Source organism: Pan paniscus, chromosome 15, assembly GCF_029289425.2.
Source record: "Pan paniscus chromosome 15, NHGRI_mPanPan1-v2.0_pri, whole genome shotgun sequence".
Lineage (NCBI taxonomy): Eukaryota > Metazoa > Chordata > Mammalia > Primates > Hominidae > Pan > Pan paniscus.
The window spans coordinates 74,156,939-74,183,144 of record NC_073264.2 but is presented as its reverse complement, the minus strand read 5'-3'; the positions used below and the strand labels follow the sequence as shown (position 1 = coordinate 74,183,144).

The 26,206-nt window shown below is 43.9% G+C and overlaps 1 protein-coding gene, 1 long non-coding RNA gene and 1 pseudogene across 8 annotated transcripts in view; 2 read left to right on the top strand and 1 right to left on the bottom strand.

The window, feature by feature from the left end:
- The window catches only part of RBM25 (RNA binding motif protein 25), a 106,862-nt gene extending 91,509 nt beyond the window's left edge, over positions 1–15,353 (bottom strand). The window contains exons 1-4 of one of the 7 annotated variants that reach the window (XM_055097777.2): positions 13,479–15,353; positions 7,059–7,180; positions 2,208–2,275; positions 383–503 (exon numbers count right to left, since the gene is read on the bottom strand). In XM_055097777.2, the coding sequence (XP_054953752.1) occupies positions 383–488 (106 nt within the window). In that variant the 5' untranslated portion in view covers positions 489–503; positions 2,208–2,275; positions 7,059–7,180; positions 13,479–15,353. Of the gene's footprint in view, positions 1–382; positions 504–2,207; positions 2,276–7,058; positions 7,181–13,372 lie in introns of all 7 variants that reach the window. The other 6 variants (XM_063596299.1, XM_055097776.2, XM_034937775.3 and 3 more) reach the window with 6 other exon arrangements.
- On the top strand, positions 2,289–5,833 carry LOC129393834 (required for meiotic nuclear division protein 1 homolog; annotated as a pseudogene).
- On the top strand, positions 7,188–15,358 carry LOC129393835 (uncharacterized). The gene is made up of 2 exons (XR_008620922.2): positions 7,188–12,909; positions 13,427–15,358. It is a non-coding gene; the product is annotated as an uncharacterized LOC129393835 (long non-coding RNA).
- Positions 15,359–26,206: the final 10,848 nt, after the last annotated feature.

The following is a 26,206-nucleotide window of genomic DNA, read 5'->3' as shown; positions in this document are numbered from 1 at the left end:
GGCAGGTGCGTGCAATCCCAGCTACTCAGGAGGCTGAGGCAGAGAACTGCTTGAGCCTAGGAGGTGGAGGTTGCAGTGAGTGGAGATCGTGCCACTGCACTCCAGCCAGTGTCACAGAGCAAGACTCTAGCTCAAAAAAAAAAAAAAAAAGAATTTTTTAAAAACTTTCCAGATGAGAAGAAAAAAAAAAATCTCCAGATGAGTTTGATACTCAGCCAGATATAAAAGCTACTGCTATAGGAAAAAGAGACATCCACATTTCCCAAACAACGCTGAGAGGCATCTTCACTAACACAGTCACATATCTAACATTTTCCTGAAGTTAGTATCACAAAGACAAAAGTACAAGTTTAACGACAAAAAACAGTATCAACAAACTTACCTGGAGGTACAGGTGGAGGAAATCCTGGAAACTGCGGGGGTGGGATCCCTGGTGGGAGTGCTGGGATTCCCATGGGAGGGCGATTCAAATGAGGTGGAAAAGACATTCTTACTGCAGCAGTCTAAAGAAAAAAGGACATGACAAATCATTTTATTTGAAAACGTCACAATTTTATATGCCTTCTTTGTTGACTTTCATTTTTAGAGTATCTGCAAAATTCTGAACTTTTCTTACCCAAAGAAATTGGCAAAGACCCTCTTTTCATTGAGAATTCTTACGACTTAGATTTTTTCTAAAATAAGTTTCCAAAATGTACATGATCGAAGTTCAGGACAGACTCCTACAATCATGTAGGAATACATATAAAGGAAGAAAAAAATTTTGAGGTTCAGTTAATATCCAAAAATTAAATACCACACATAAATGAATCTTTTTAGACCAAACTGAGAATTCAGATGGGTATCTAATAGTTTTTAAGTGTTCTGATTTTTTTTTTTTTTTTTGAGACAGAGTCTCACTCTGTGAACAGGCTAGAGTGCAGTGGCGCAATCTCCGCTCATTGCAACCTCCGCCTCCCGGGTTCAAGCGATTCTCCTGCCTGAGCCTCCCAAGTAGCTGGGACTACAGGAGCGTACCACCACGCCCAGCTAATTTTTGTATTTTCAGTAGAGACGGGGTTTCACCATGTTGGCCAGGATGGTCTCCATCTCTTGACCTCAAGTGATCCACCCTCCTCGGCCTCCCAAAGTGCTGGGATTACAGGCATGAGCCACCATGCCTGGCCTTTTTTTTTTTTTTGAGATGGAGTCTCGCTCTATCGCCAGGCTGGAGTGCAGTGGTGCAATCTTGGCTTACTGCAACCTCCACCTCCTGGGTTCAAGCAATTCTCCTGCCTCAGCTTCCAGAGTAGCTGGGATTACATGTGCGCGCCACCACACCCAGCTAATTTTTATCTTTTTAGTAGAGATGGGGTTTCACCATGTTGGCCAAGATGGTCTCGGTCTCCTGATCTCACGATCTGCCTGACTCAGCTTCCCAAAGCGCTAGGATTACAGGCCTGAGCCACCGCGCCCGGCCCATTTTTCTTATATCTATCAGAATCCTAAAAACTAAAGGTACCAAGTTACATAGTATTTGTTGCTTCAATGCTAGCCACTACCTAAGAGACAAATGTGCTCATGAACCATACATCTCAGCAGGGGGAAATAAACTCCTGACTTCCAGTCAGATAGTAACCATTCAAATATAAAGAGAACATACAACTTTTGACAAGAGAAAAAAAAGTCATAGTTTTTTTTTTAAACTTAAAAGTAAACCTTGTAACCATTCTTGAATCAAAACTGAAGAATCAGAAGCTGGCATTTGATTTTTTAAAGTTTAAGAACAGGTTGGTTGCAGTGGCTCACGCCTGTAATCCCAACACTTTGGGAGGTCAAAGCGGGTGGATAACCTGAGGTCAGGAGTTCGAGACCAGCCTCACCAACATGGTGAAACCCCGTCCCCACTAAAAATACAAAAAAAAAAAAAAAATTAGCAGGGTATGGTGGTGTGCGCCTGTAATCCCAGCTACTCGGGAGGCTGAGGCAGGAGAATCACTTGTAATCCACTGCACTCCAGCGTGGGTGACAGGGGAAGACTCTGTCTCGGGGTGGGAAGAAAAAGAAAAAGAAAAAAAAAGAACATATTTAACTGTTTCACTTAGTTTGTCATGTTAAAGAAAACTTTGTCATTTTGTTAAGTATTGCCATTTAATGTTAATATTTAAACATTAGCATTTTTAGTATTAAAAACAATTTCCAAATTAGCCAAGCATGACAGTGCATACCTATGGTCCCAACTACTTGGGAGGCTGATGCAGGAGGATGGCTTGAGGCTGAGAGACAGAGCAAGACCCTGTCTCAAAAAAAAAAAAGAAAGAAAGAAAAATTTTTTTTCACCTCAAACTTTATTTTCAGCAACACACTTTTTTTTTTTTTTTTTTTTTAAGAGACAGGGTCGCCCAGGCGCGGTGGCTCACGCCTGTAATCCCAACACTTTGGGAGGCCGAGGCAGACAGATGACCTGAGGTTAGGAGTTCAGGACCAGTCTAGCTAACATGGAGAACCCCATCTCCACTAAAAATACAAAATTAGCTGGGCATGGTGGTGCATGCCTGTAATCCCAGCTACATGGGAGGCTTAGGCAGGAGAATCGCTTGAACCAGGGAGGTGGAGGTTGTAGTGTGCCATTGCACTCCAGCCTGGACAACAAGAGCAAAATTCCATCTCAAAAAACAAACAAAAATATTTGTCTCTACTATTTTGTCTTTCATGTTTTACAGAAACATAAAAAGAGAAAACATAAAAAGTTTAAGTCTTCCACTTCCTTGCCCCCAATCCCAACAGTTTGGTATCTACTGCTGTGCTCTTCTTAATATGATTCTATGAACTAATAATTTTTATTTTTCTACAACCAATCACATCATGTGAATTTCTCCCTCATTATAATTGCCATCTCTTCATGTCAGTTCACAAAAGTTTTATTCCAAGCCGGGACGGTGGCTCACGTCTGCAATCCCAAAACTTTGGGAGGCCAAAGCAGGGGGATCACTTGAGGTCAAGAGTTCTAGACCAGCCTGGCCAACATGGTGAAACCCCATCTCTACTAAAAATACATAAATCAGCCAAGTGTGGTAGCACATGTCTGTAATCCCAGCTACTCGGGAGGCTGAGGCAAGAGAATCACCTGAACCCAGGGTGCGGAGTTTGCACTGAGCTGAGATCGTGCCACTACACTCCAGCCTGGGCGACAGAGTCTGTCTAAAAAAATAAAAAATAAAAATAAAGTCTTATTCCACCTTTATAATGTAGTAAATTGGCTGGGCGTGGTGGCTCACGCCCATAATCCCAGCACTTTGGGAGGCCGAGGTGGGTGGATCACAAGGTCAAGAGATTGAGACCATCCTGGCCAGTATGGTGAAACCCCATCTCTACTAAAAATACAAAAATTAGGAGAGGGGGTGGCTGCAGTAGTGAGAGGCTGGTGCTGCAGCTCTTTCCCTGCAGTCCAGCCAAGGAAGCGTGCGTCCCTGGCGCTTCCTTCTCTTTGGACAGAGAGCTTGGGATGCGGTAATGCCAGCCAGACTTCTCAGAGCCATGGTCAGATCTACCGTACATTGGCAAAAGCACATCAGTGCCAAAGAATTGGTCATCTAATGTTAAAACCACTAAAAGAATTTGAAAATACAACATGCGGCACACTGACAATACGTCAAAACTTGGATTTGTTCCTTCCTGATAATACAGCTGGTGGTCTGAATAAGTCTCAGATCCTGTAAATGAACCAAAAAAAAAAAAAAAAAAAAAAATCAAATACAAGCATTGTCTCTCCATTAAATGCTGCTCACTGCCAAGACGAAAAGGCACACCTTCCAACCATGAAATCCTTTGGTACTCACAAGAGAGTGACCCACAAACCAAATCTATTGGGGTCTAAATGGTTTATAAAAATATTAAAGAGGCATTTCTCATCTGTATCAATGGAAACATTTGTTCCAAAACAAGGCTTTCCACATATCAAGAGACCACTAAAGCATCCAGGACAAAGCAGCCATCTAGGACCAACCTTCCAGTTCTGTCTGTGAACGAGGTAAAGTTGGGGTGGTCGTGGCTCATGTGCTTAGTGATCACTGCTCACGCTAAACCAGTGTGCGCTGCACCCCAGCCTTACCGCCAACTTAAGAAACTGGCAGTCAACTCAGACTGCTCCATCAAGATCTTTGAAGCCTAATAAATATCCAAAGAGATTCAAAATCTTAATTTTTAAGAATTAATGATACATATAAAAACAAAATACAGGCCGGGCGCGGTGGCTCACACCTGTAATCCCAGCACTTTGGGAGGCCGAAGCGGGTGGATCACGAGGTCAGGACATCGAGACCACGGTGAAACCCCGTCTCTACTAAAAATACAAAAAAAAAAAAAATTAGCTGGGTGCGGTGGCGGGCGCCTGTAGTCCCAGCTACTAGGGAGGCTGAGGCAGGAGAATGGCGTGTGAACCTGGGAGGCGGAGCTTGCAGTGAGCCAAGATCGCGCCACTGCACTCCAGCCTGGGCAACAGAGCGAGACTCTGTTTCAAAAAAAAAAAAAAAAATACAGGCAATAAAACATGAAAAAAATACAAAAATTATCCAGGCGTGGTGGCACATGCCTGTAGTCCCAGCTCTTGGGAGGCTAAGGCAGGAGAATCGCTTGAACCCGGGAGGTGGAGGCTGCAGTGACCCGAGATCAAGCCACTGCACTCCAGCCTGGTGACAGAGCAAGACTGCCTCAAAAATAATAAAATAATAATAATGCAGTAAATTATTATAATAGGGACATATTTATTTAACCAACATTAACAGTTGGCTCCACTTTCAACTCTCACAAATAATGTTGAACATTCCTGGAGATAATAGACATATAACTGTATGCATCTGTACAGGTAATTCTCTAATACAGGTTAGAACTATATGTATCTGATTAGCTGGGTGTGGTGGCAGGTGCCTGTAGTCCCAGCTACTCAGGAGGCTGAGGCAGGAGAATCGCTTGAACCTGGAAGGCGGAGGTTGCAGTGAGCCGAGACTGTGCCATTGCACTTCAGCCTGGGCAACAGAGCAAGAATCCATGTCAAAAAAAAAAAAAAAAAAACTATATGTATCCAAACTTTACCTCCAAAATCATCCCTGAAAACTAGCATATAAATGTATATTCCCACCACCAGAATATGGGTATGCCCTTTCCTCATATCCTCATCATTGGTAGAATAGATCAGTGTCAAAATTCTCACAATTTCATAAGTAAAATATACTCTTATTTCAATTTACATTTCCCTCATGACTAATGAGGTTGAGTATGTGTTTACCCGTTTACTAGACATTTCTTTAAAACAGAAAAGCATGACCTACATGCTCACAGCTCTACTTCCTCAGAATTCCTTTGACTTAAATTGGGATAATACCATATTCAATAAAACTAAACTTCAACTTCAGAAAACACAGTATACTTAAAATATTTAGAAAACTTTATAGGTAAAGGAATCCCTAGGATGCATTTTTTTTTTTTTTTTGAGATGGAGTCTTGCTCTGTCACCCAGGCTGGAGTGCAGAGGCACCATCTCAGCTCACTGAAACCTCCGCCTGTCGGGTTCAAGCGATTCTCCTGCCTCAGCCTCCCAAGTAGCTAGGATTACAGGTGCACACCACCAGGCACGCACGACCAAGCTCAGCTAATTTTTGTATTTTTAGTAGAGACGGGGTTTCACCATGTATGGCCAGGCAGGTCTCAAACTCCTGGCCTCAAGTGATCCATCGGCCTCGGTCTCCCAAAGTGCTGGGATTACAGGTATAAGCCACTGCGCCCAGCCCTTAGGAGGATTTAATATACTTGGCAAATGAGGTATCAGACATGTTTTAAACAGTAGGTAGGTAATCAGTACACATTAACAATGAAAAAACACAAGATTGCAAGACTGTAAATGTGTTGAGTTTTAAAATAAACTTTCTGTAAAACTTTTTGACCAAAACCAAAAACTGGGGGTGGTATCTCTTTTTAAAACAGAAAGGGCTACTGTCCTACTTACAAAAGCTCTTCTATTATCATTATAATAGCCTATCTCAGTGCTTTCTTAGGATAGTTGGTTTTCATACCTGTTGAATAAACTGATTAATGAATAAATCAGTAAACAAACTCTGAGGACTTCAATAAACAAATTTATTATGCTATCTCATGCCGCATACTATATTCTAGCAATGGCGCAGTGCCTAGCCTCACAATGGTTACAAGACTGGGCCATGAACTCATTTTTAAAACCACTTTTCCCCCAATAATATTAGATATAAATAATGCTTAAAAACTAAAACTCTCAGCCAGGGGCGGTGGCTCACACCTGTAATCCCAGCACTTTGGGAGGCCAAGGCGTGCCCGCCTTGATGGCAGTGATCTGCCATCACTGGAGGTCAGGAGTTTGAGACCAGCCTGGCCAAAATGGTGAAACCCCCGTCTCCACTAAAAATATAAACACTGGGCTGGGTGACGTGGCTCATGCCTGTAATCCCAGCACTTTGGGAGGCCAAGGCAGGCAGATCACAAGGTCAGGAGATCAAGACCATCCTGGCCAACACGGCGAAACCCCGTATCTAATACAAAAAGTTATCCAGGCATGGTAGCGTGCCCCTGTAGTCCCAGCTACTCAGGAGGCTGAGGCAGGGGAATTGCTTGAACCTGGGTGGCAGGGGTTGCAGTGAGCCAAGACTGCGCCACTGCACTCCACCTTGGTGACAGAGCAAGACTCAGTTTCAAAAAAAAAAAAAAAAAAATTAGCTGGGCACAGTGGCTCACCCCTGTAATCCCAGCACTTTGGGAGGCCGAGGCAGCCAGATCACTTGAGGTCAGGAGTTGGAGACCAGCCCGGCCAACATGGTGAATCCCCGTCTCTACTAAAATACAAAAACTAGCTCTACTAAAATACAAAAACTAGCGGGTGCCTGTAATCCCAGCTACTCAAGAGGCAAAGGCAGGAGATCACTTGAACTCGGGAGGCAGAGGTTGCAGTGAGCCGAGATCGCGCCACTGCACTCTAGCCTGGGTGACACAGTGAGACTCCGTCTCAAAAGAAAACAAACAAACAAACAAAATTAGCCAGGTGTGGTGGTGCGCACCTGTAATCCCAGCTACTCTGGAAGGTGAGGCCGGAGAATTGCTTGAACCTGGGAGGCAGATGTTGCAGTGAGCCGAGGTCGCGCCACTGCACTCCAACCTGAACGACAGAGTAAGACTCCGTCTAAAAAAAAAAAAAAAAGTAAAACTCTATATTCCTGGTATTTAAGTTATGTTTTATGGTTTTTAAATGTGTAATTCATTCTGTAGAGTTAACCAGATATATTTAATTTTCGTTTATGCCAATATACCCATTCCATTCACTTCAAATTTTTCCATAACATATTCCCCTTTATTTGGAGCTGCCAAAACGTGCTTGTTGATAGGCTGGACTTCAAAGGTGAAGGCAAAAATACCAGTTAACGCCTAATTTTTATGGATATTCCTTTAAGATAATTGGCCTCTCCTGGGCGCGGTGGCTCACATCTGTAATCCCAGCACTTTGGGAGGCTGAGGCGGGCGGATCACAAGGTCAGGAGTTCGAGGCCAGACTGGCCAACATGGTGAAAGCCCGTCTCTATTAAAAATACAAAAATTAGCCAAGCATGGTGGTAGGCGCCTGTAGTCCCAGCTACTCGGGAGACTGAGGCAGGAGAATTGCTTAAACCTGGGAGGCAGAGGTTGCAGTGAGCTGGGACCGCGCCACTGCACTCCAACCTGGGTGACAGAGCGAGACTCCATTTCAAAACAAAAATAAAAAAAATTGGTCTCTCATGGAAAATCAGAAAACATTTCTCATCTTTGATAAATACTAATGTCCACTTTAAGCAGCCTAAAAGATTACCAACTACTTATTTCAACACAGGTTTATGTGTTTTGCCATGTGAAACTGATTGAGAATTAACTTTTATAATCATAAGCAAAGCTTATCTGTTACCTATAGATGATAAACGAAATAAATTATAATACATTGAAAGATGGTATGTACTTTGTAGAAAAATAAATTAGGGAAGAGAGCTATGGAGTAGTTTATTTTAAATACAGCGATTAGGCCTCACCAAGAAGGTGAAGATTAGAACAAAGATTTAAAAGAGGCAGAGGCAGGAAGCCCTATTCATATCTGGGGGAAAGAGACTTCCAAGCAAAGGAAAAGACAAATACAAAGAGGCTGAAGCAGGAATGGTGTGTTTGAGGGAGGAATAGCAAGGCCAACAGTATGACTGGAGCAGAATAAATGAAGAAAATCAGAAATAAATACTGAGTATTATGAGTAGAGTGTAGGGCTATGTAACACAATGTAAATAAACATTTTAGTTTTAACTCTGAATGAGGTGAAAATCATTTGAAGAGTTTCTGACTTGTCACATTTTAACACTATCACTGGCCACTGTGTTAAGCCTGGAAGGGAACAGGATACAAGCAAGAGACTGGTACAATAATCCATATAAGAGATGGTAGCCTGGAGAGATGGTGGCCTGGAACAGGTGGTAGTGGTGAAAGTGCTATCAAGTTGTTGGATCCTGGATATATTTTGAAGGCAGCCAATAGGATTTGCTGAGGGATTGTATAATATGTGGGATTTAAAAGAGAGAAATGCAGAGTTATCTTATGGCACTGAAATCATTTCCATAGCATTTTTAAAAATATTGAAAGTACCTCACATTTTAGAAGGTTCAAAGCACCTTTTCCTGCTAAGTATGAAACTCTGGGCCGGGCGCGGTGGCTCAAGCCTGTAATCCCAGCACTTTGGGAGGCCGAGGTGGGTGGATCACGAAGTCAGGAGATCGAGACCATCCTGGCTAACACAGTGAAACCTCGTCTCTACTAAAAATACAAAAATTTAGCCGGGCATAATGGCAGGTGCCTGTAGTCCCAGCTACTTGGGAGGCTGAGGCAGGAGAATGGCGTGAACCCGGGAGGCGGAGCTTGCAGTGAGCAGAGATTGTGCCACTGCACTCCAGCCTGGGCGACAGAGCCAGACTCCGTCTCAAAAAAAAAAAAAAAAAAGAAACTCTATAGCCTAGCCCACGATAATAAAAACAGGAACCTGGGCCAGGTGCAGTGGCTCATACCTGTAATCCCGGCACTTTGGGAGGCCAAGGCATGCAGATCACTTGAGCTCAGGAGTTCAAGACCAGCCTGGGCGACATGGTGAAACCCCATCTCTACCAAAAATACAAAAAATTAGCCAGGTGTGGTAGCATGCGCCTGTGGTCCCAGATACTCAGGAGGCTAAGATGGGAGAATCGCTTGAGCCTGGGAGGTGGAGGTTGCAATGAGCCGAGCTCACACCACTGCACTCAAGCCTGGGCGACAGAGTGAGGCCCCCCAAAAATTAAATAAAATAACAGAAACCTATGATAGAAGGGTTCCCTACCTCTAGTGTGGCGGTGGTCACACAAGTATATGCATTTGTCTAAACTCATTGAAATTAAAACAGATGCATTTTATTGTATGCAAATTTTATCTCAAGAAATCTGGTCCAAAAAGAAACCCTGAAGACGTATCTCTAGTACTCAACATATGCATGCATTCAGCTTTTCTTTTTTTCACTTTTTTCTCTTTGAATCTTTCAAACTATTTTTTTCTGCACTCTTAAGAATACTGCAAGTATGCAAAATACAGCAAAACACTGCTAATAAGCATTCCTCTATTGTAGACTTATCCAGATAGAAACAAAATTATTTCTTCCAGGATAGATTATTTTAGACTAGCTCCATCAGTACACTACGTGCCAAATTTCTGAAATGATAATGAACTGAGATTCCTCTGAGCAAATATTCACATACAACTCACTCATTCATTCAATATCTACTTCCAATTATGTGTCAGGTCTGCAGGAATTATTCCTAGAAAAAAAAAAGTGTTTTATGCCCAAAGAAGAATGGGAAATGCTTCACAGAAAAACTACTTTTACAGCAAAGCTTTTCAGAAGTATGAAAATACTCAATTGTTTGGAAATCTCCAAAAAAGAGTTGATCTTTTTCTGACATTGCCACTTTTGTTGTTTTACCATTTTCAATGATTAAAGACCAACACTCCTGTGCCTGCCTATAGTCACAGCTACGCAGGAGGATCGCTTGAGCCCTGGAGTTCTGGGCTGCAGCACACTACTGATCAGGTGTTCATGCTAAGTTCATTCGGCATTAATATGGTGACCTCCTGGGATGAGAGAGAACCACCAGGTTGCCAACAGAGAAGGGCAAAACTCCCACTGATCAATAGTGGTATTATGCCTGTGAATAGCCACTGCACTCCAGCCTGAGCAACACAGGAAGAATCCATCTTTTTAAAAACAAAAACAAGGCTGGGCACAGTGGCTCATACCTGTAATCCCAGCACTTTGGGAGGACGAGGCAGGTGGATCCTTTGAGCCTGAGTTCCAGACCCGCCTGGGCAACATGGTGAAACCCCATCTCTACCAAAAATACAAAAAAATAGCCAGGCATGGTGGCGTGCACCTGTGGTCCCAGCTACTTGGGAGGCTGGGGTGGGAGGATTGCTTAAGCCTGAAATGCAGAAGTTGCAGTGAGCCAAGATCGCAGCACTGCCCTCCAACCTGGGTGAAAGAGACCCCATCTCAAAAACCAAATAAAACAAAAAAGCAGCGCTATCTACTACTATCTATACAGAAAAATGAGTGCTTGCCTGAAACTGGGGTGGAACAGGGTGACTTGCAAACAGACAGAAAGAATCCTTTTGGGGTAATGGATGCATAACTTTGTATATTTACCAAAAATCATTGAATTGTGCACTTACAGGTGAATTTTCTATGTCAATATAGTTCATATAGCTGCCATTTTAAAAAAGGCATATTGGCCAAGTGCGGTGGCTCACGCAATCCCAACACTTTGGGAGGCCAAAGCGGGTGGATCACCTGAGGTCAGAAGTTCCAAGACCAGCCTGGACAACATGGTCAAACCCCGTCTCTACTAAAAATACAAAAATTAGCCAGGCATGGTGGCAGGCACCTATAATTCCAGCTTCTATGGAGGATGAGGCAAGAGAATTGCTTGAACCCGGGAGGCGGAGGTTACAGTGAGGTGAGATCGCGCCACTACACTCCAGCCTGGGTGACAGAGCGAGACTCCATCTCCAAAAAGGAAAAAAAAAAAAAAAGTACACCAACTCAGAAAAATCGGCAAAATCTATTTAAGAACTGTAGATTAGGTATTTTATCAGTGTTAGTTTCCTGATTTTGATTGTTGTACTGTTGTTAGGTAAGACTAGTCCTAATTTTTAGAAAATACACTTAAGTATTTGTGGGTTAAGGGGCATCACATCTGCAACTTACTAGCAAAACATTTCAGAAGAAACCTATGAAGAGAAGAGAAGGATAAAGCAAATTGGCAAAATGTTAACATTTGAGGAATCTGGTGAAAGATAGCTGAGATTTCTTTTGTACTATTCTTGCAACTGTTTTTGTAAATCTGAAATTATGTCTAAATAAAAAGTTAAAAGCCAATACCAATAATTCTGGGTAGTGGAATTTTGTTCTTCCTTTTAGTTTCAGCAACTTTCAATTTTCAAAAAAAGGTAGAAAAGCTATTTAAGAATCAAAAATCCCCTTCTGTGAATGGCAGTGATAGTGTTTGAAAAGTCAATCAAGAGATCTCTAAAATACAGACTGTTTTAGCAAGATGTTAAGATTGATAAATGATTCCTTTGCTTCCAAAGCTATAAAATAATGTAAATTTTCACTAAATTATGTGTAAATAAGAAAAGTAAACTGCTAATTTGTCTGTGGACAAAAACATAACTTGAAAATTCCAAATTCCTGTTAGGTCTGAAGTAGTTACCCAATGTTAACATGGACTAGTTTTACTTTAAAAATACATTCAGAAGGCCGGGCACGGTGGCTCACGCCTGTAATCCCAGCGCTTTGGGGCCGAGGCGGGCGGATCACGAGGTCAGGAAATCGAGACCATTCTGGCCAACACAGTGAAACCTCGCCTCTATTAAAACTACAAAAATTAGCCGGGCGTGGTGGCGCGCGTCTGTAGTCCCAGCTACTCAGGAGGCTGAGGCAGGAGAATCGCTTGAACCTGGGAGGCGGAGGTTGCAGTGAGCCAAGATCGTGCCACCGCACTCCAGCCTGGGCAACACAGCAAGACTCCGTCTTAAAAAAAAAAAAAAAAAACAACAACACAAAACAAAAAAAAATTTACAGAGTCAGGGTTGGACTCTTACATTTCATTGAAAATCCTTAAATAACAAATTATGTCAATATAGATTTAAATGCTTATGTGTGTTACCTGGATACTGCACGAAGGATTTTACATACGTTTTTCTCAATCCCCAACCCCAATAACGTATAGATACTACTATAAATTCATTTTACAGAGGAACAAAAACCAAAGCTTAAAAGAAAAAAGAAAAAGAAAAACCAAGGCTTTAAGTTAAATGAATTAGAATACTAAAAGATTCACTTGAATCATGAGTAACTTATGACCAACTTAATCCCTTTCAGGTCCTCTGAATGTTTTTGGAAATAGCCTTTAAAAAAATTAAAAGCTCCAAAGACAATACAAAAATTATTTATACATTACTGCCCACGGCCTAATACACAGAGTACTTCACACTAATACAGCAGTAGGGTGCAACAGAGGTCCAATCTCTTCCCTTCTCTTGGCTCCACTCTGCCCAGTATCAAAATGGCATTTCCATGGCAATACAAATCCATATTACATAACCTCCGAAAAATCTTCATAGTCCTACGTCTATTCCGGAAAACCGTATTTAGAAGCATGATTGACGACCAAAGAAAAATGAGAAAGTAACATTTTAATGTGGAGCTTGGTAATCGCCTAGAATGAATGGCGATATACAGTTTACTGCACCCTCCAATGCGCAAAAGAGGCAGGATGGCAAAATTCATGACTATCTTAAGCAAGCAAGGAGACGGCTAAAAAGGTAGGTATTAGCTCAATTCCAAGGGGGTGGGGCCCAGTTCACTTGGTGGCGGGCTCTAGATGGCCAAAGAGGAAGGGAAAGATATCCGTTGGTGGCCAGCACCTCGCTAAAAAGGGTGGGTAGAGGCTAACTTCAAGGCAACGGCTGGGGGAGAGTGTCCCAGGCCCGAAAACCTACTGTGGGGCTCCGGTAAGTAAGGGGGCTCAGGGAAGGGCTCCCCTGGGGCAGATCGATCGTTTTGTATCTAACGTGGAGCCCAGGAGGGGCAGAGACGATTCACTCCGCGGCGGAACGTGGAAGGGAAAGGGAAAGTGGGCGACAATGCAAGACGGAAAGCTCAAGCCGTAGGTCTGGCCTCCACCAGCTACGGCTGGGCCCACAGCTTTCCCAGGCCTTAGCGAAGAGGAGAAACCAAGCCTCGTGCCGACCCCTCCCCCACCCCCGCCTCCGCGCCCCTCCTTACCTCTACCCCACCCTGGCGCTTTCGCAGCCACCCCGGCTTTTCTTCCTCCACCAGCTGAGGCACCCGGTCTCCCGGTTTCCACACGCGTTCAGAGACACAAACTCACCCGCCGCTGAGGAAACGGTACTGCCTTCGCGACCTTCTGGGATCCAGGTTACGAGAGCGCTCCACTGGTTCGAGATTTCTGCCCGTCGCTCGCCAGGGAGACTGAGTGCCCAAGCGCCTACTCGCACAGGCCGCAAATACAGCCGCGCTGCGCGGGGAGCTGCTGGAGGTCTTCCTCTTGCCCGGCGTGCACTGCGGCCGGGGGCGGGGAGCGCGGAACCATAGAGAAGAACGTATATAGATCGTCTCCGCTGTTGGCTCTGACTCACCAAGCCGAGACGAATAACCATAGAGAAGCAGCGTCTAGCGGTTACTAGAAAGGCCCGAGCTGTAAATTATGACCCACCATGTTTGATTGGAGCCGACTGAATCTTACGACTACGGGACGCCATCTTGAGGTCAAGGTTCCGGCTGGGCACGGCGCGAGGAGTGTTAGAGGATTTCTCACTTTTCGTAGTTTTTCGGGGGGTAGAACCTTGCTTTGTGATTCCTTGAGGTTCGAGGAACTGATAACTGGGCGCGATCCGCAACCTTAGTGTTAAACCCCAAGTACTGTTATAACAACTACTCGAGATCAACAAATAATTGGCAAAGGCTGTGGAGGTTTTTTGAAAAGCAAAAGCTTATGCGTAGTTGTAGGGCCAAAGAGGTGGCTAGAAGATGTTTGGAAAAACGTGAAAAGTCCTGTAATACTAGTTAACACAGCTTTCGTTCTGTAATCTAAACGTGCTAAAAGAACTTAGCTTAAGTTAATGGAAATGAATAAAATTAATCATAAATGATTACGTTATTCAAATTGTGGACCTTATAGGCAATATCTAGTTATACGCCTTTCTCAACTGCTTGCCTCTAGGAAGGCATAAAACGTATTCAGTATAAAGTTATTGCCTCCCTGAGTTCCTGGTGCTGTGTTAAGTGCTGGAAGTATGAAGGCAAATGGAAGTGAGATTTGTTCCTGTCCTGCAAGAACGTGAGCCAGGTGAAATAGATGACAAACCATGATCAGCCTAATATAAAATTGAAACATACTACACACTTCCTGCCTGCCTCCCCTACTTAATTTGACTCTAAAGCACTCATAACCATCTATCATAACATACATTTTTCTTGCTGATTTTATGGTCCGTCACTACCCCCACTAGAATGTGAATGTAAGCAATGCATGGATTGCCTGTTTTGTGCAAGAACAGGTCCTGGTACATAGCAAGCGCTCAATAAATATTTGTTGAGTGACAGAAATGATTACCGGCCGGGCGCGGTGGCTCACGCCTGTAACCCCAGCACTTTGGGAGGCCGAGGCGGGTGGATCACCTGAGGTTAGGATTTCGAGGCCACCCTGGCCAACATGGCAAAACCCCGTCTCTACTGAAAATACAAAAATAAACCAGGCGTGGTGGCAGGCGCCTGTAATCCCAGCTACTCGGGAGGCTGAGGCAGGAGAATCGCTTGAACCCTGGAGGCGGAGGTTGCAGTGAGCCGAGATGGCACCACTGCACTCCAGCCTGGGCAACAAAGCGAGACATTGTCTCAAAAAAAAAAAAAAAAAAAGAACAGAAAAGAAATGATTAACATATGATGAGTACCAATAGAACACAAAATTTAGTGGGAGCACAAATGAGAAAGTAGCACTAATTACTACCATCTGCAAAATTTACATCCTTCTATACTTCTGCTTGCTAGGTTTCCTTACCATTAACTAAAGTTAATAATACCTTTGGCCGTGCGTGATGACGAGTGCTTGTAGTCCCAGTTACTTGGGAGACGAAATTAACTTATGTATGTTTGTACTTTGTTCAGTAAAGTGCTATTCAAATTTATAGTTTTTATAGTGCTACTCTATAATGCTATTTATTGTTTGTAAATAAAATGAGTTTCTTTTTTTTTGTTTTGTTGTGTTTTTGTTTTTTGAGGAGGTGTCTCTGTTTCCCAGGCTAGAGTGCAGTGACGTGATCTTGGCTCACTGCAATCTCTGCCTCCCAGTTCAAGCGATTCTTGTGCCTCAGCCTCCCCAGTAGCTGGGATTATAGGCGTGGGTCACCATACCTGGCTAACTTTTGTATTTTTAGTAGAGATGGGGTTTCACCATGTTGGCCAGGTTGAATCATCTCCAACTCCTGACCTCAGGTAATCCGCCCACCTGGACCTCCCAAAGTGCTGGGATCAAAGCTGTGAGCCACCATGGCCACCCAAGAGTTTGTGCCTATTTACAACAAAAGGCATAAACAGAAATCTCAGATTAATCTGTGTCCCTTTTTATTATTAGAAACATTGTATATGAATTTGTGTTTACTGTGTAATAAAGGGAGCCCTCAGGCAACAATTTGCTAACTTTCCTACCTTAGACAATTTGTTGCTGATGTTCATGCGGCATCCATTCCCCTTGCCTTTAGTAATGAACCCTCCACATTTTTTAAAAGAAACCATCTTGGCCGGGTGCGGTGGCTCACGCCTGTAATCCCAGCACTTTGGGAGGCCGAGGCAGGCAGATCACGAGGTCAAGAGATCAAGACCAGCCTGACCAACATGGTGAAACCCCGCCTCTACTAAAAATACAAAAATTAGCTGGGCTTGGTGATGTGTGCCTGTAGTCCCAGCTACTTGGGAGGCCAAGGCAGGAGAATCGCTTGAACCTGGGAGGCAGAGGTTGCAGTGAGGCGAGATTGCGCCACTGCTCTCCAGCCTGGGCAACAGAGCAAGACTCTGTCTAAAAAAAGCCAGGCGCAGTGGCTCACACCTGTAATCCCAGCACTTCAGGAGGCCGAGGTGGGTGGATCACCTGAGGTCAGGAGTTCGAGACCAGCCTGGCCAACGTGGCGAAACCCTGTCTCTACTAAAAATAACAAAAATTAGCTGGGCGTGGTGGCAGGCGCCTGTAATCCCAGCGGCTCAGGAAGCTGAGGCAGGAAAATCGCTTGAACCCAGCAGGCAGAGGTTGCAGTGAGCCGAGATCGTGCCATTGCACTCCAGCCTGGACAACAAGAGCAAAACTCGGTCTAAAAAAAAAAAAAAAGAAAAGAAACCATCCTTCCACTACTCCAGATCCATGTACTTTGGATAGGAAGTCCCAACTCTAACCAGACCGCCTTAGGACATGGGAGTAAACTTACAACCTAATCAAAACCTGATAATTTAGTCACCCCTCCCTTTTTTTTTTTTTGGTTTTTTTTTTTGGTACTAGCCACTGTTTAAAGCATTTTGCAAATATCAACTCCTTTAATCCTCATAACAACCCCCTGAAGTAAGAACTATTGTGATACAAATGAAGAAACCAAGGCTTGCAAAAATTAACCTATCAAAGGCTACAAAAATAGTAAGTGAGCCAGTCTGGTTCCTGAGTTCGTGCTCTGGAACATTATACTGCTTCATCCTTTCAGGAATAATCCTAAAAAGAAGGGGAGGGGTCTCTATATTTTTCATTTAAATTGATTTTTTTTTACAATTTAAGCTTAGGAGGATTTAAGCTTCAAATAGATGGGGATGAGAATGAAATCACAGAGAAAGCAGAAGTAAGACAGGGTGAGAGATTTTTGACAATATCAGTTGAGAAAATGGTTCATTCATTCATTTTGTTTGTTTTTTGGTTTGTTATTGCTGTTGTTATTTGAGATAGGGTCTCCCTTTGTTGTCCCGGCTAGAGTGCAGTGGCATGATCACGGCTCACTGCAGCCTCAACTTTCCAGGCTCCAGCGATTCTCCCACCTCAGCCTCCCAAAAGCCAGGATTACACTGAGCCCGGCTGGCTCAGCTACTCCTAAAGCCAGCTGTTCTAGGCTTACCAGTATGTAACCCAATACATTACTTTTCCGAAATCAGTTTGAGTTGAGTTTTCTATTCCTTACACAGAAAGAACTCTAAATGATACACTTATATACCACTTGTAGAGAACAAGCCAAGCCATTCATTTGCGATGCCAGTTATCCTCCTTCTATTTTTTTCTTACAAATCCTTGCTAAGGAAACTGTAGATAATTAATTTGGATATTACATTCTGTGTGCATTTGGACACCATTCTTTTCTTTTTCTTTTTCTTTTTTTTTTTTGAGATGGAGTTCTGTTCTCATTGCCCAGGCTGGAATGCAATGGCATGATCTCGGCTCACCGCAACCTCCGCCTCCCGGGTTCAAGCGATTCTCCTGCCATAGCTTCCCAAGTAGCTGGGATTACAGGCACACGCCACCATGCCGAGCTAATTTTGTATTTTTAGTAGAGGTGGGGTTTCTCCATGTTAGCCAGGCCGGTCTCCAACTCCCGAACTCAGGTGATCCACCCGCCACAGCCTCCCAAAATGCTGGGATTACAGGCATGAGCCACCACACCTGGCCTGGACCCTATTCTCATTGGCCACATCTGACCCAACTAAACAGCAGCATACCAGGAAAAATGTTGTTTAGCTGGAACTGAGCAGATCTTCTCAAAAATTGAAACTGGAGCCCAGCACAGTAGCACACACCTGTAGTCTCAATCATGAGGAGAGAGGATTGCTTGTGTGTGTGTGTGTTTGCGTGTGTATGCATGGCCATCATTATATATATGTATATATATAAATACATATACATACATAAATATACATATATATACAATGCCATTATATAGTACATAATGGCATAAAATATATAAATATAATACATATAATGCCATTATATATATATGTGAATATATATAATATATATGTGTATATAGAGAGAAGAAGATAGAGAGAGGAAGCACATTAACACAGAATCTAGAGATCAAGGCTGGACTCCCCAGCAAGGTGGAGTAACTGAAGTTTACCAAGTTAAGTCAGGACTCTGAAAGGATGTTAAAGTGCTCCCTTGTTAGTAATAGTCCTAGGCTCTTGACAGAAGCAAACATAGTTCCCATGGAGAAAGGAATCCCTAATTTAGGCTTCAGGATTCTGATATCAAATGTGAGCTTAAAATTTAAAAATGCAGGCCAGGCATGATGGCTCACACCTGTAATCCCAGCGCTCTGGGAGGCTGAGGCGGGTGGATCACCTGAGATCAGGAGTTTGAAACCAGCCTGACCAACATGGAGAAACCCTGTTTCTACTAAAAATACAAAACTTAGCCAGGTGTGGTGGCACTCACCTGTAGTCCCAGCTATTTGGGAGGCTGAGGCAGGAGAATTGCCTGAACCTAGGAGGCAGAGGTTGCAGTGAGCCAAGATGGCACCACTGCACTCCACCCTGGGTGACACAGCGAGACTTAGTCAAAAAAAAAAATTGGGCAATGTGGCTCACACCTGTAATCCCAGCACTTTGGGAGGCTGAGGCAAGCGGATCACCAGAGGTCAGGAGTTTGAGTCCAGCCTGACCAACATGGAGAAATCCCGTCTCTACTAAAAATACAAAAAATTAGCCAAGCATGGTGGTGCATGCCTATAATCCCAGCTACTCAGGAGGTTGAGGCAGGAGAATCGCTTGAACCTGGAAGGTGGACGGTGTGGTGAGCCAAGATCACGTCATTGCACTCCAGCCTGGGTAACAAGAGTGAAACTCTGTCTAAAAAAAAAAAAAAAAAAAGGCCAAGGGCCAGGCATGGCGGCTCACACCTCTAATCCCAGCACTTTGGGAGGCCGAGGAGGTGGATTGCTTTGAGCTCAGGAGTTCAAGACCAGCCTGGCCCACATGGTGAAACCCCATCTCCACTAAAGTACAAAAATTAGCCATGCGTGGTGGCACACGCCTGTGGTCCCAGCTACTCAGGAGGCTGAGGCAGGAGAATCAGGTGAACTTGGGAGGTGGAGGTTGCAGTGAGCTGAAATCGCTCCACTGCACTCCAGCCTGGGCAACAGAGTGAGACTGTCTAAAAAAAATTAAAGTGCCAAGAATATTAGGAATGAGCCACCATAAATGCAGCATCACACACACATACACACATGTGCACACACAAAACCAACAGACTTAAATTCCCAATTCAGATATTGAAATATTAGATATGGAATATAAAAAGACTACATAGGAAATCTTTAAAGGGATTTTTCTTAGGCTGAGGACAGTGGCTAATGCCTATAATCCCAGTGCATTGCAAGGCCAAGACAGGAGGATCACTTGAGTCTTGGAGTTTGAGACCAGTCTGGGCAACATAGGGAGACTCTGTTTCTAAAAAATTTTTTTTTGTACTTAGCCAGGCATGGTGGGGCACAGGTCAAGGCTGCATGAACCATGATCACACCATTGTACTTCACCCTGGGTGACAGAGTGAGACCCTGTCCCACTCTGTAGAAGAAATAAGTAAATAAATAAATAAATTAGTCATCAATAGATGTTGAATTTTATGGAATTCTTTTTTAGCAATTGTTGAAATGAACATATTAATTATCAATGATAAAACCTTAAAACTTTGAGAACATCTTATGAATTCATGACAGGGAAAGATTTCTTTTTTTTTTTCTTTTTTTTGAGACGGAGTTTTACTTTGTCACCCAGGCCGGAGTGCAGTGGCGTGATCTTGGCTCACTGCAACCTCCGCCTTCCAAGTTCAAGGAATTCTCCTGCCTCAGCCTCCCGAGTAGCTGGGATTACAGGCGCCCACAACCACGCCCAGCTAATTTTCGTATTTTTAATAGAGACGGAGTTTCACCTTGTTGGCCAGGCTGGTCTCAAACTCCTGACCTCAAAAGTGATCTGCCCGCCTCGGCCTCTCAAAGTGCTAGGATTACAGCCATGAGCCACTGTGCCCCGACAGGAAGGATTTCTTAAGGAAGATACTATAAGCATAACCTAAACAGAAAAGATTGACAAATCCAACTATATTAAGAACTTTTGATATATTGAAAGTCACCATCAAAAAAAAATGTTGGCCGGGCGCGGTGGGTCACGCCTGTAATCCCAGCACTTTGGGAGGCCAAGGCGGGTGGATCACGAGGTCAGGAGATCAAGACCATCCTGGCTAACACAGTGAAACCCTGTCTCTACTAAAAATACAAAAAAATTAGCCAGACGTGGTGGCGGGCGCCTGTAGTCCCAGCTACTCGGGAGGCTGAGGCAGGAGAATGGCGTGAACCCGGGAGGTGGAGCTGGCAGTGAGCTGAGATCGTGCCACTGCACTCTAGCCTGGGTGACAGAGCAAGACTCTGTCTCAAAAAAAAAAAAAAAAATCTTGAATATGGAACATGAGCACAGGGGAAGGAAATAGCATTGCACTTATAAGCACTGCACTTTAAGTAGAAAATACAATGTCTTAAGTAAAACTGTATTTAATATTGGCAAAAAAGGCCAGGCACAGTGGCTCACGCCTGTAATCCCAGCACTTTGGGAGGCCGAGGCGGGCGGATCACAAGGTTAGGAGATCGAGACCATCCTGGCTAACATGGTAAAACCCCGTCCCTACTAAAAAATACAAAAAATTAGCCTGGCGTGGTGGCGGGCGCCTGTAGTCCCAGCTACTTGGGAGGCTGAGGCAGGAGAATGCTGTGAACCCGGGAGGTGGAGCTTGCAGTGAGCTGAGATTGCGCCACTGCACTCCAGCCTGGGCGACAGAGCGAGACTCCGTCTCAAAAAAAAAAAAAAAAAAATACAAACATTAGCCGGGCATGGTAGCATGTGCCTGTAATCCCAGCTGCTTGGGAGGCTGAGACAGGAGAATCGCTTGAACCTGAGAGGTGGAGGTTGCAGTGAGCCGAGATCGCGCCCCTGCACTCCAGCCTGGGCAACAGGGCAAGACTCCATCAAGATGAAAAGAAATGAAATGACATGACATGACATGACATGAAATGAAATGCAAAAAAATCTGTATATAACACCATTAATACAAAGCTCCAACCTTGGCATAACTAATAATCTATTGTGTAGAAAAACATATACATGGGATAAGACTATATATTTTTTAAAAACCAAAGAAATAGTTAATAGAAAATTCAAGATAGGCTGGGCACGGTGGCTCATGCCTGTAATCCCAGCACTTTGGGAGGCCGAGGCAGGTGGATCATGGGGTCAGGAGTTCGAAACTAGCCTAACTAACATGGTGAAACCCCATCTCTACTAAAAATACAAAAATAGCTGGGCGTGGTGGCAGGCACCTGTAATCACAGCTACTCAAGAGGCTGAGGCAGGAGAATCGCTTGAACCCGGGAGGTGGAGGTTGCAGTGAGCCGACATCGCGCCACTGCACTCCAACTTGGGCAAGAGAGCCAGACTCCGTCTCAAAAACAAAACAAAACAAAACAAAACAAAATCTAAGATAGTGTTTCCCTCTTGGAGGGAGAAAATGTAATGAAACTGAAAAAGCACACACGGGTAGCCAATATGATTTCTGTAATGTTCTAGTTCATAAGCTTAGTGATGGATTGACTGATTTTATTATTATCTTCATAATTTACATTAAATTTTTTAATGTACCAAATATTACACAATTTTTCTTTGCTTTCTTTCTGTTTTTTTTTTTTTTTTTTTTTTTTGAGACAGAGTCTTGCTCTGTCACCCAGGCTGGAGTGCAGTGGTACAATCTTGGCTCACTGCAACCTCTACCTCCTGGGTTCAAGCAATTCTCCTGCCTCAGCCTTCTGAGTAGCTGGGATTACAGGGCTCCTGTAACCATGCCTGGCTAACTTTTGTATTTTAGGTAGAGACAGGGTTTCACCTTGTTGGCCAGGCTGGTTGCTGGTCTCAAACTCCTGACCCCAAGTGATCCACCCACCATCTCAGCCTCCCAAAATGCTGGGATAACAGACATAAGCCACTGTGCCTGGCCTTTCTTTTTTTCTTTTTTTAATTTTGAATCTTTAATTTCCGTTTTCACGTATTTTCTTCTTGCTTCCAAAAGGAAAGGAGTGTGTAGCTCTGTCGCCTGTACATCATCCATGGCCCCTGGGTTGGGGTGGAGTATTTTTATTTTTATTTTTATTTTTTTTGAGACAGGGTCTCACTTTGTCATCCAGGCTGGAATGCAGTGGTGTAATCACAGCTCACTGCAACCTCGACCTCCTGAACTCCAGAGATCCTCCTTCCTCAGCTTCCAAAACAGCTGGGACTACAGGCACATGCCACCACACCCAGCTAGTTTTTTCTAGTTTTTATAGAGACAGTGTCTCCCTATGTTGTTCAGGCTGGTCTCAAACTCTTGGGCTCAAGCGATCCACACACCTCAGCCTCTCAAAGTCCTAGGATTACTGAGGATTACTGGCGTACTGGTGTGAGCCACTGCACCTAGCCTTTGCTTTTTTTTTTTTTTTTTTTTTTTGAGAGGGAGTCTTGCTCTATCCCCCAGGCTGGAGTGCAGTGAGCCACTCAGCTCACTGCAACCTCTGCCTCCCAGGTTCAAGTTATTATCCTACCTCAGCCTCCCAAGTTCCTGGGATTACAGGCACATGCCACCGTGCCCAGCTAATTTTTGTATTCTTTTTTTTTTTTTTTTTTTTTAGTAGAAATAGGGTTTTCACTATGCTCGCCAGGCTGGTCTCAAACCCCTGACATCAAGTGATCTGCCTGCTCCAATCTCCCAAAGTGCTGGGATTACAGGCATGAGCCACCATGCCTGGCCTGCTTTTTAAAAATTTTGCCAGTATATAGAACTCTACTTCATTTTAAAAACTGATATTATTTTTAAAACTCCTACATTGTATTCCTAATATGGTTGTGTCATAGTGTATCATCTAGGAGGCTTTCAGAAGCAAGTACCAGACAATCCAACTCAAACTAGCTTAAACAATAAAGAATGGGCTGGGCACGGTGGGTCACATCTGTAATCCCAGCACTTTGGGAGGCCAAGGTGGGCAGATCACCTGAGGTCAGGAGTTCAAGACCAGCCTGGCCAACATGGGGAAACCCCATCTCTACTAAAAATAAAAAAAAATTAGCCTGGCGTGGTGGTGGGCACCTGTAATCCCAGCTACTTGGGAGGCTGAGACAGGAGAATGGCTTGAACCCAGGTGGCGGAGGTTGCAGTGAGTGGAGACCGCGTCATTGCACTCCAGCCTGGGCAAGAAGAGTGAAACTCCATCTCAAGAAAATAAACAAACAGGGTGCGGTGGCTCACACCTGTAATCCCAGCACTTTGGGAGGCCAAGGCGGGCGGATCATGAGATCAGGAGATCGAGACCATCCTGGCTAACATGGTGAAACCCCGTCTCCACTAAAAAATACAAAAAAATTAGCCAGGCGTGGTGGCGGGCGCCTGTAGTCTCAGCTGCTTTGGAGGCTGAGGCAAGAGAATGGCGTGAACCCAGGAGGCAGAGCTTGCAGTGAGCCGAGATCGTGCCACTGCACTCCAGCCTGGGCGACAGAGCGAGACTCTGTCTCAAAAAAATTAAAATAAAATAAAATAAAAATAAAAAAGAGAAAACAAACAAAACCAATAAGGAAATGTATTGGCTTGTCCAGCAGAAAGACTAGATAGGCTGCTCTTCAGGGTTGGGTCATCCACAGACTGAATAATTTCATCAAGAATGAGGTTCTTCCTGTCTCTCTGTTTTCCTATCTCTGCTCTACCATCTACAGTGTGGGCCTCATTCTAAGTCTGACTTCCCTAATGCTCAGAAGATGGCTATGTTGAGTCCACAAACTTTTGAATTCAGAAACAAGATTGAGTTGATTTCAGAAGCTCTCCCAGAAGATCAAGAAAGAACTTTCCAGGATCTCCAGGAACCTGAATTGAGTCATACGCCAAAGTGAGTTTCATGCTCTTTGGCAAAACAATCATTGGCAGGATAGATGTAAGTACACTTAGGCAATTATACCTATCCTTTGAGCCACTGGTGAGGTCAGCTTTCTCTGGGACTTTGGGCCTCAGAGGAAAGGTGGATATTTGCATAAAATTATAATTTTGTTAGAAAAGAGGAAGAAGGAAATGGATACTGAGAAGGCAACTATCATCCACTATACAATTTAATCATTCCCTTAATTATGGACATTTGTTTCCAATTTGTAGACATGTAAACAATTCTGCAATTACCATCTTTGTACATGCTTTCTTCTAAATTTGTGCGTGTAATTCTCTACCGCTGATACCTACAAGTGGAAACTCAAGGTAGAAGGCTATGCTAATTTTGAAATTTAAATATATATTACCAAATAGCTCTGCCAAAGAGGTATACCAATTATATTTCTTTTTTTCTTTCTTTCTTTTTCTGAGACAGGGTCTTGATCTGTCACTTAGGCTGGAGTGCAGTGGCATAATCACAGCTCACTGCAGCCTCAACCTCCCTGGCTCAAGTGATCCTCCCAAGTAGTTAGGACCTTAACATTTTTTTGTAGAGACAAGTCCTCACTATGTCGACCAGGCTGGTCTCAAACTCCAGTGCTCAAGTGATCTTTCCCGCTTGGACTCTCAAAGTTCTGGGATTACGAGTGTAAGCTACCACATTTGGCCCCCAGTTATATTTACTTTTATTTATTTATTTGAGATAGGGTCTTGCACTGCCACTCAGGACATTTTCTCTCCCCCAAATAGAAACTCCACAAATATGAAGCAGTCATTCCTTATTATCTACTCCCACAGTCCTGAGCAACCACAAACCCACTTTCCATCTCTATGAATTTGCCTATTCTGGGTATCATAGTATATGTGGCCTTTTGTATCTGGCTTCTTTTACTTAGCATAATACTGTTAAGGTTCATCCATGGTGTAGCATTTATCACTACCTCATTCCTTTTTTTTGAAATGGAGTTTTGCTATCATTGTCCAGGCTGGAGTGCAATGGCGCAATCTAGGTTCACCTCAACCTCTGCCTCCCGGGTTCAAGCAATTCTCCTGCCTCAGCCTCCCAGGAAGCTGAGATTACAAGCATGAGCCACCACGCCCAGCTAATTTTGTATTTTTAGTAGAGACAGGGTTTTTCCATGTTGGTCAGGCTGGTCTCGAACTCCCGACCTCAGCTGATTCCCCCACCTCTGGCCACCACACTGGCCGACTTCATCTTAAAACAAACAAACAAACAAACAAACAAACAAACAAACAAACAGCCAGGTGCGGTGGCTCACACCTGTAATCCCAGCACTTTGGGAAGCTGAGGCGGATGGATCATGAGGTCAGGAGTTCAAGACGATCCTGGCCAACATGGTGAAACCCCATCTCTAATAAAAATGCAAAAATTAGCCGGGTGTGGTGGCAGATGCTTGTAATCCCAGCTGCTTGGGAGGCTGAGGCAGGAGAATCGCTTGAACCCGGGAGGCGGAGGTTGCAGTGAGCCGAGATTGTACCACTGCACTCCAGCCTGGGTGACAAGGGTGAAACTCCGTCTCAAAAAAAAAAAAGAAAAAGAAAGAAAGAGAGAAAGAAAGAAAGAAAGAAAGAAAGAAAGAAAGAAAAAAGAAAGAAAGAGAAAAAATAAATGGTGGTGGGGGGGGATTCTTGCTAGATTACCCAAGCTGTTCTTGAACTCCTGGGTTCCAGTGATCCCTCCTCAGCCTCTTAAGTAATGGAATTACAGGCACAAGCCACCATACCTAGCTCCAGAGCTTTTGATGTTGATAAAATCTAATTTATCTTTTTTTTTTTTTTTGAGACAAAGTCTTACTCTTGTCCCCAGGCTGGAATGCAATGGCGTGATCTTGGCTCACTGCAACCTCTGCCTCCCGGGTTCAAGTGATTCTCCTGCCTCAGCTTCCCAAGTAGCTGAGATTACAGGCACCTGCCACCATGCCCGGCTAATTTTTGTATTTTTAGTACAGATGGGGTTTCACCATGTTGGCCAGGCTGGTCTTGAACTCCTGACCTCAGGTGATCTGCCCACCTCGGCCTCCCAAAGTGCTGGGATTATAGGCGTGAGCCACTGTGCCCAGCCCAATTTATCT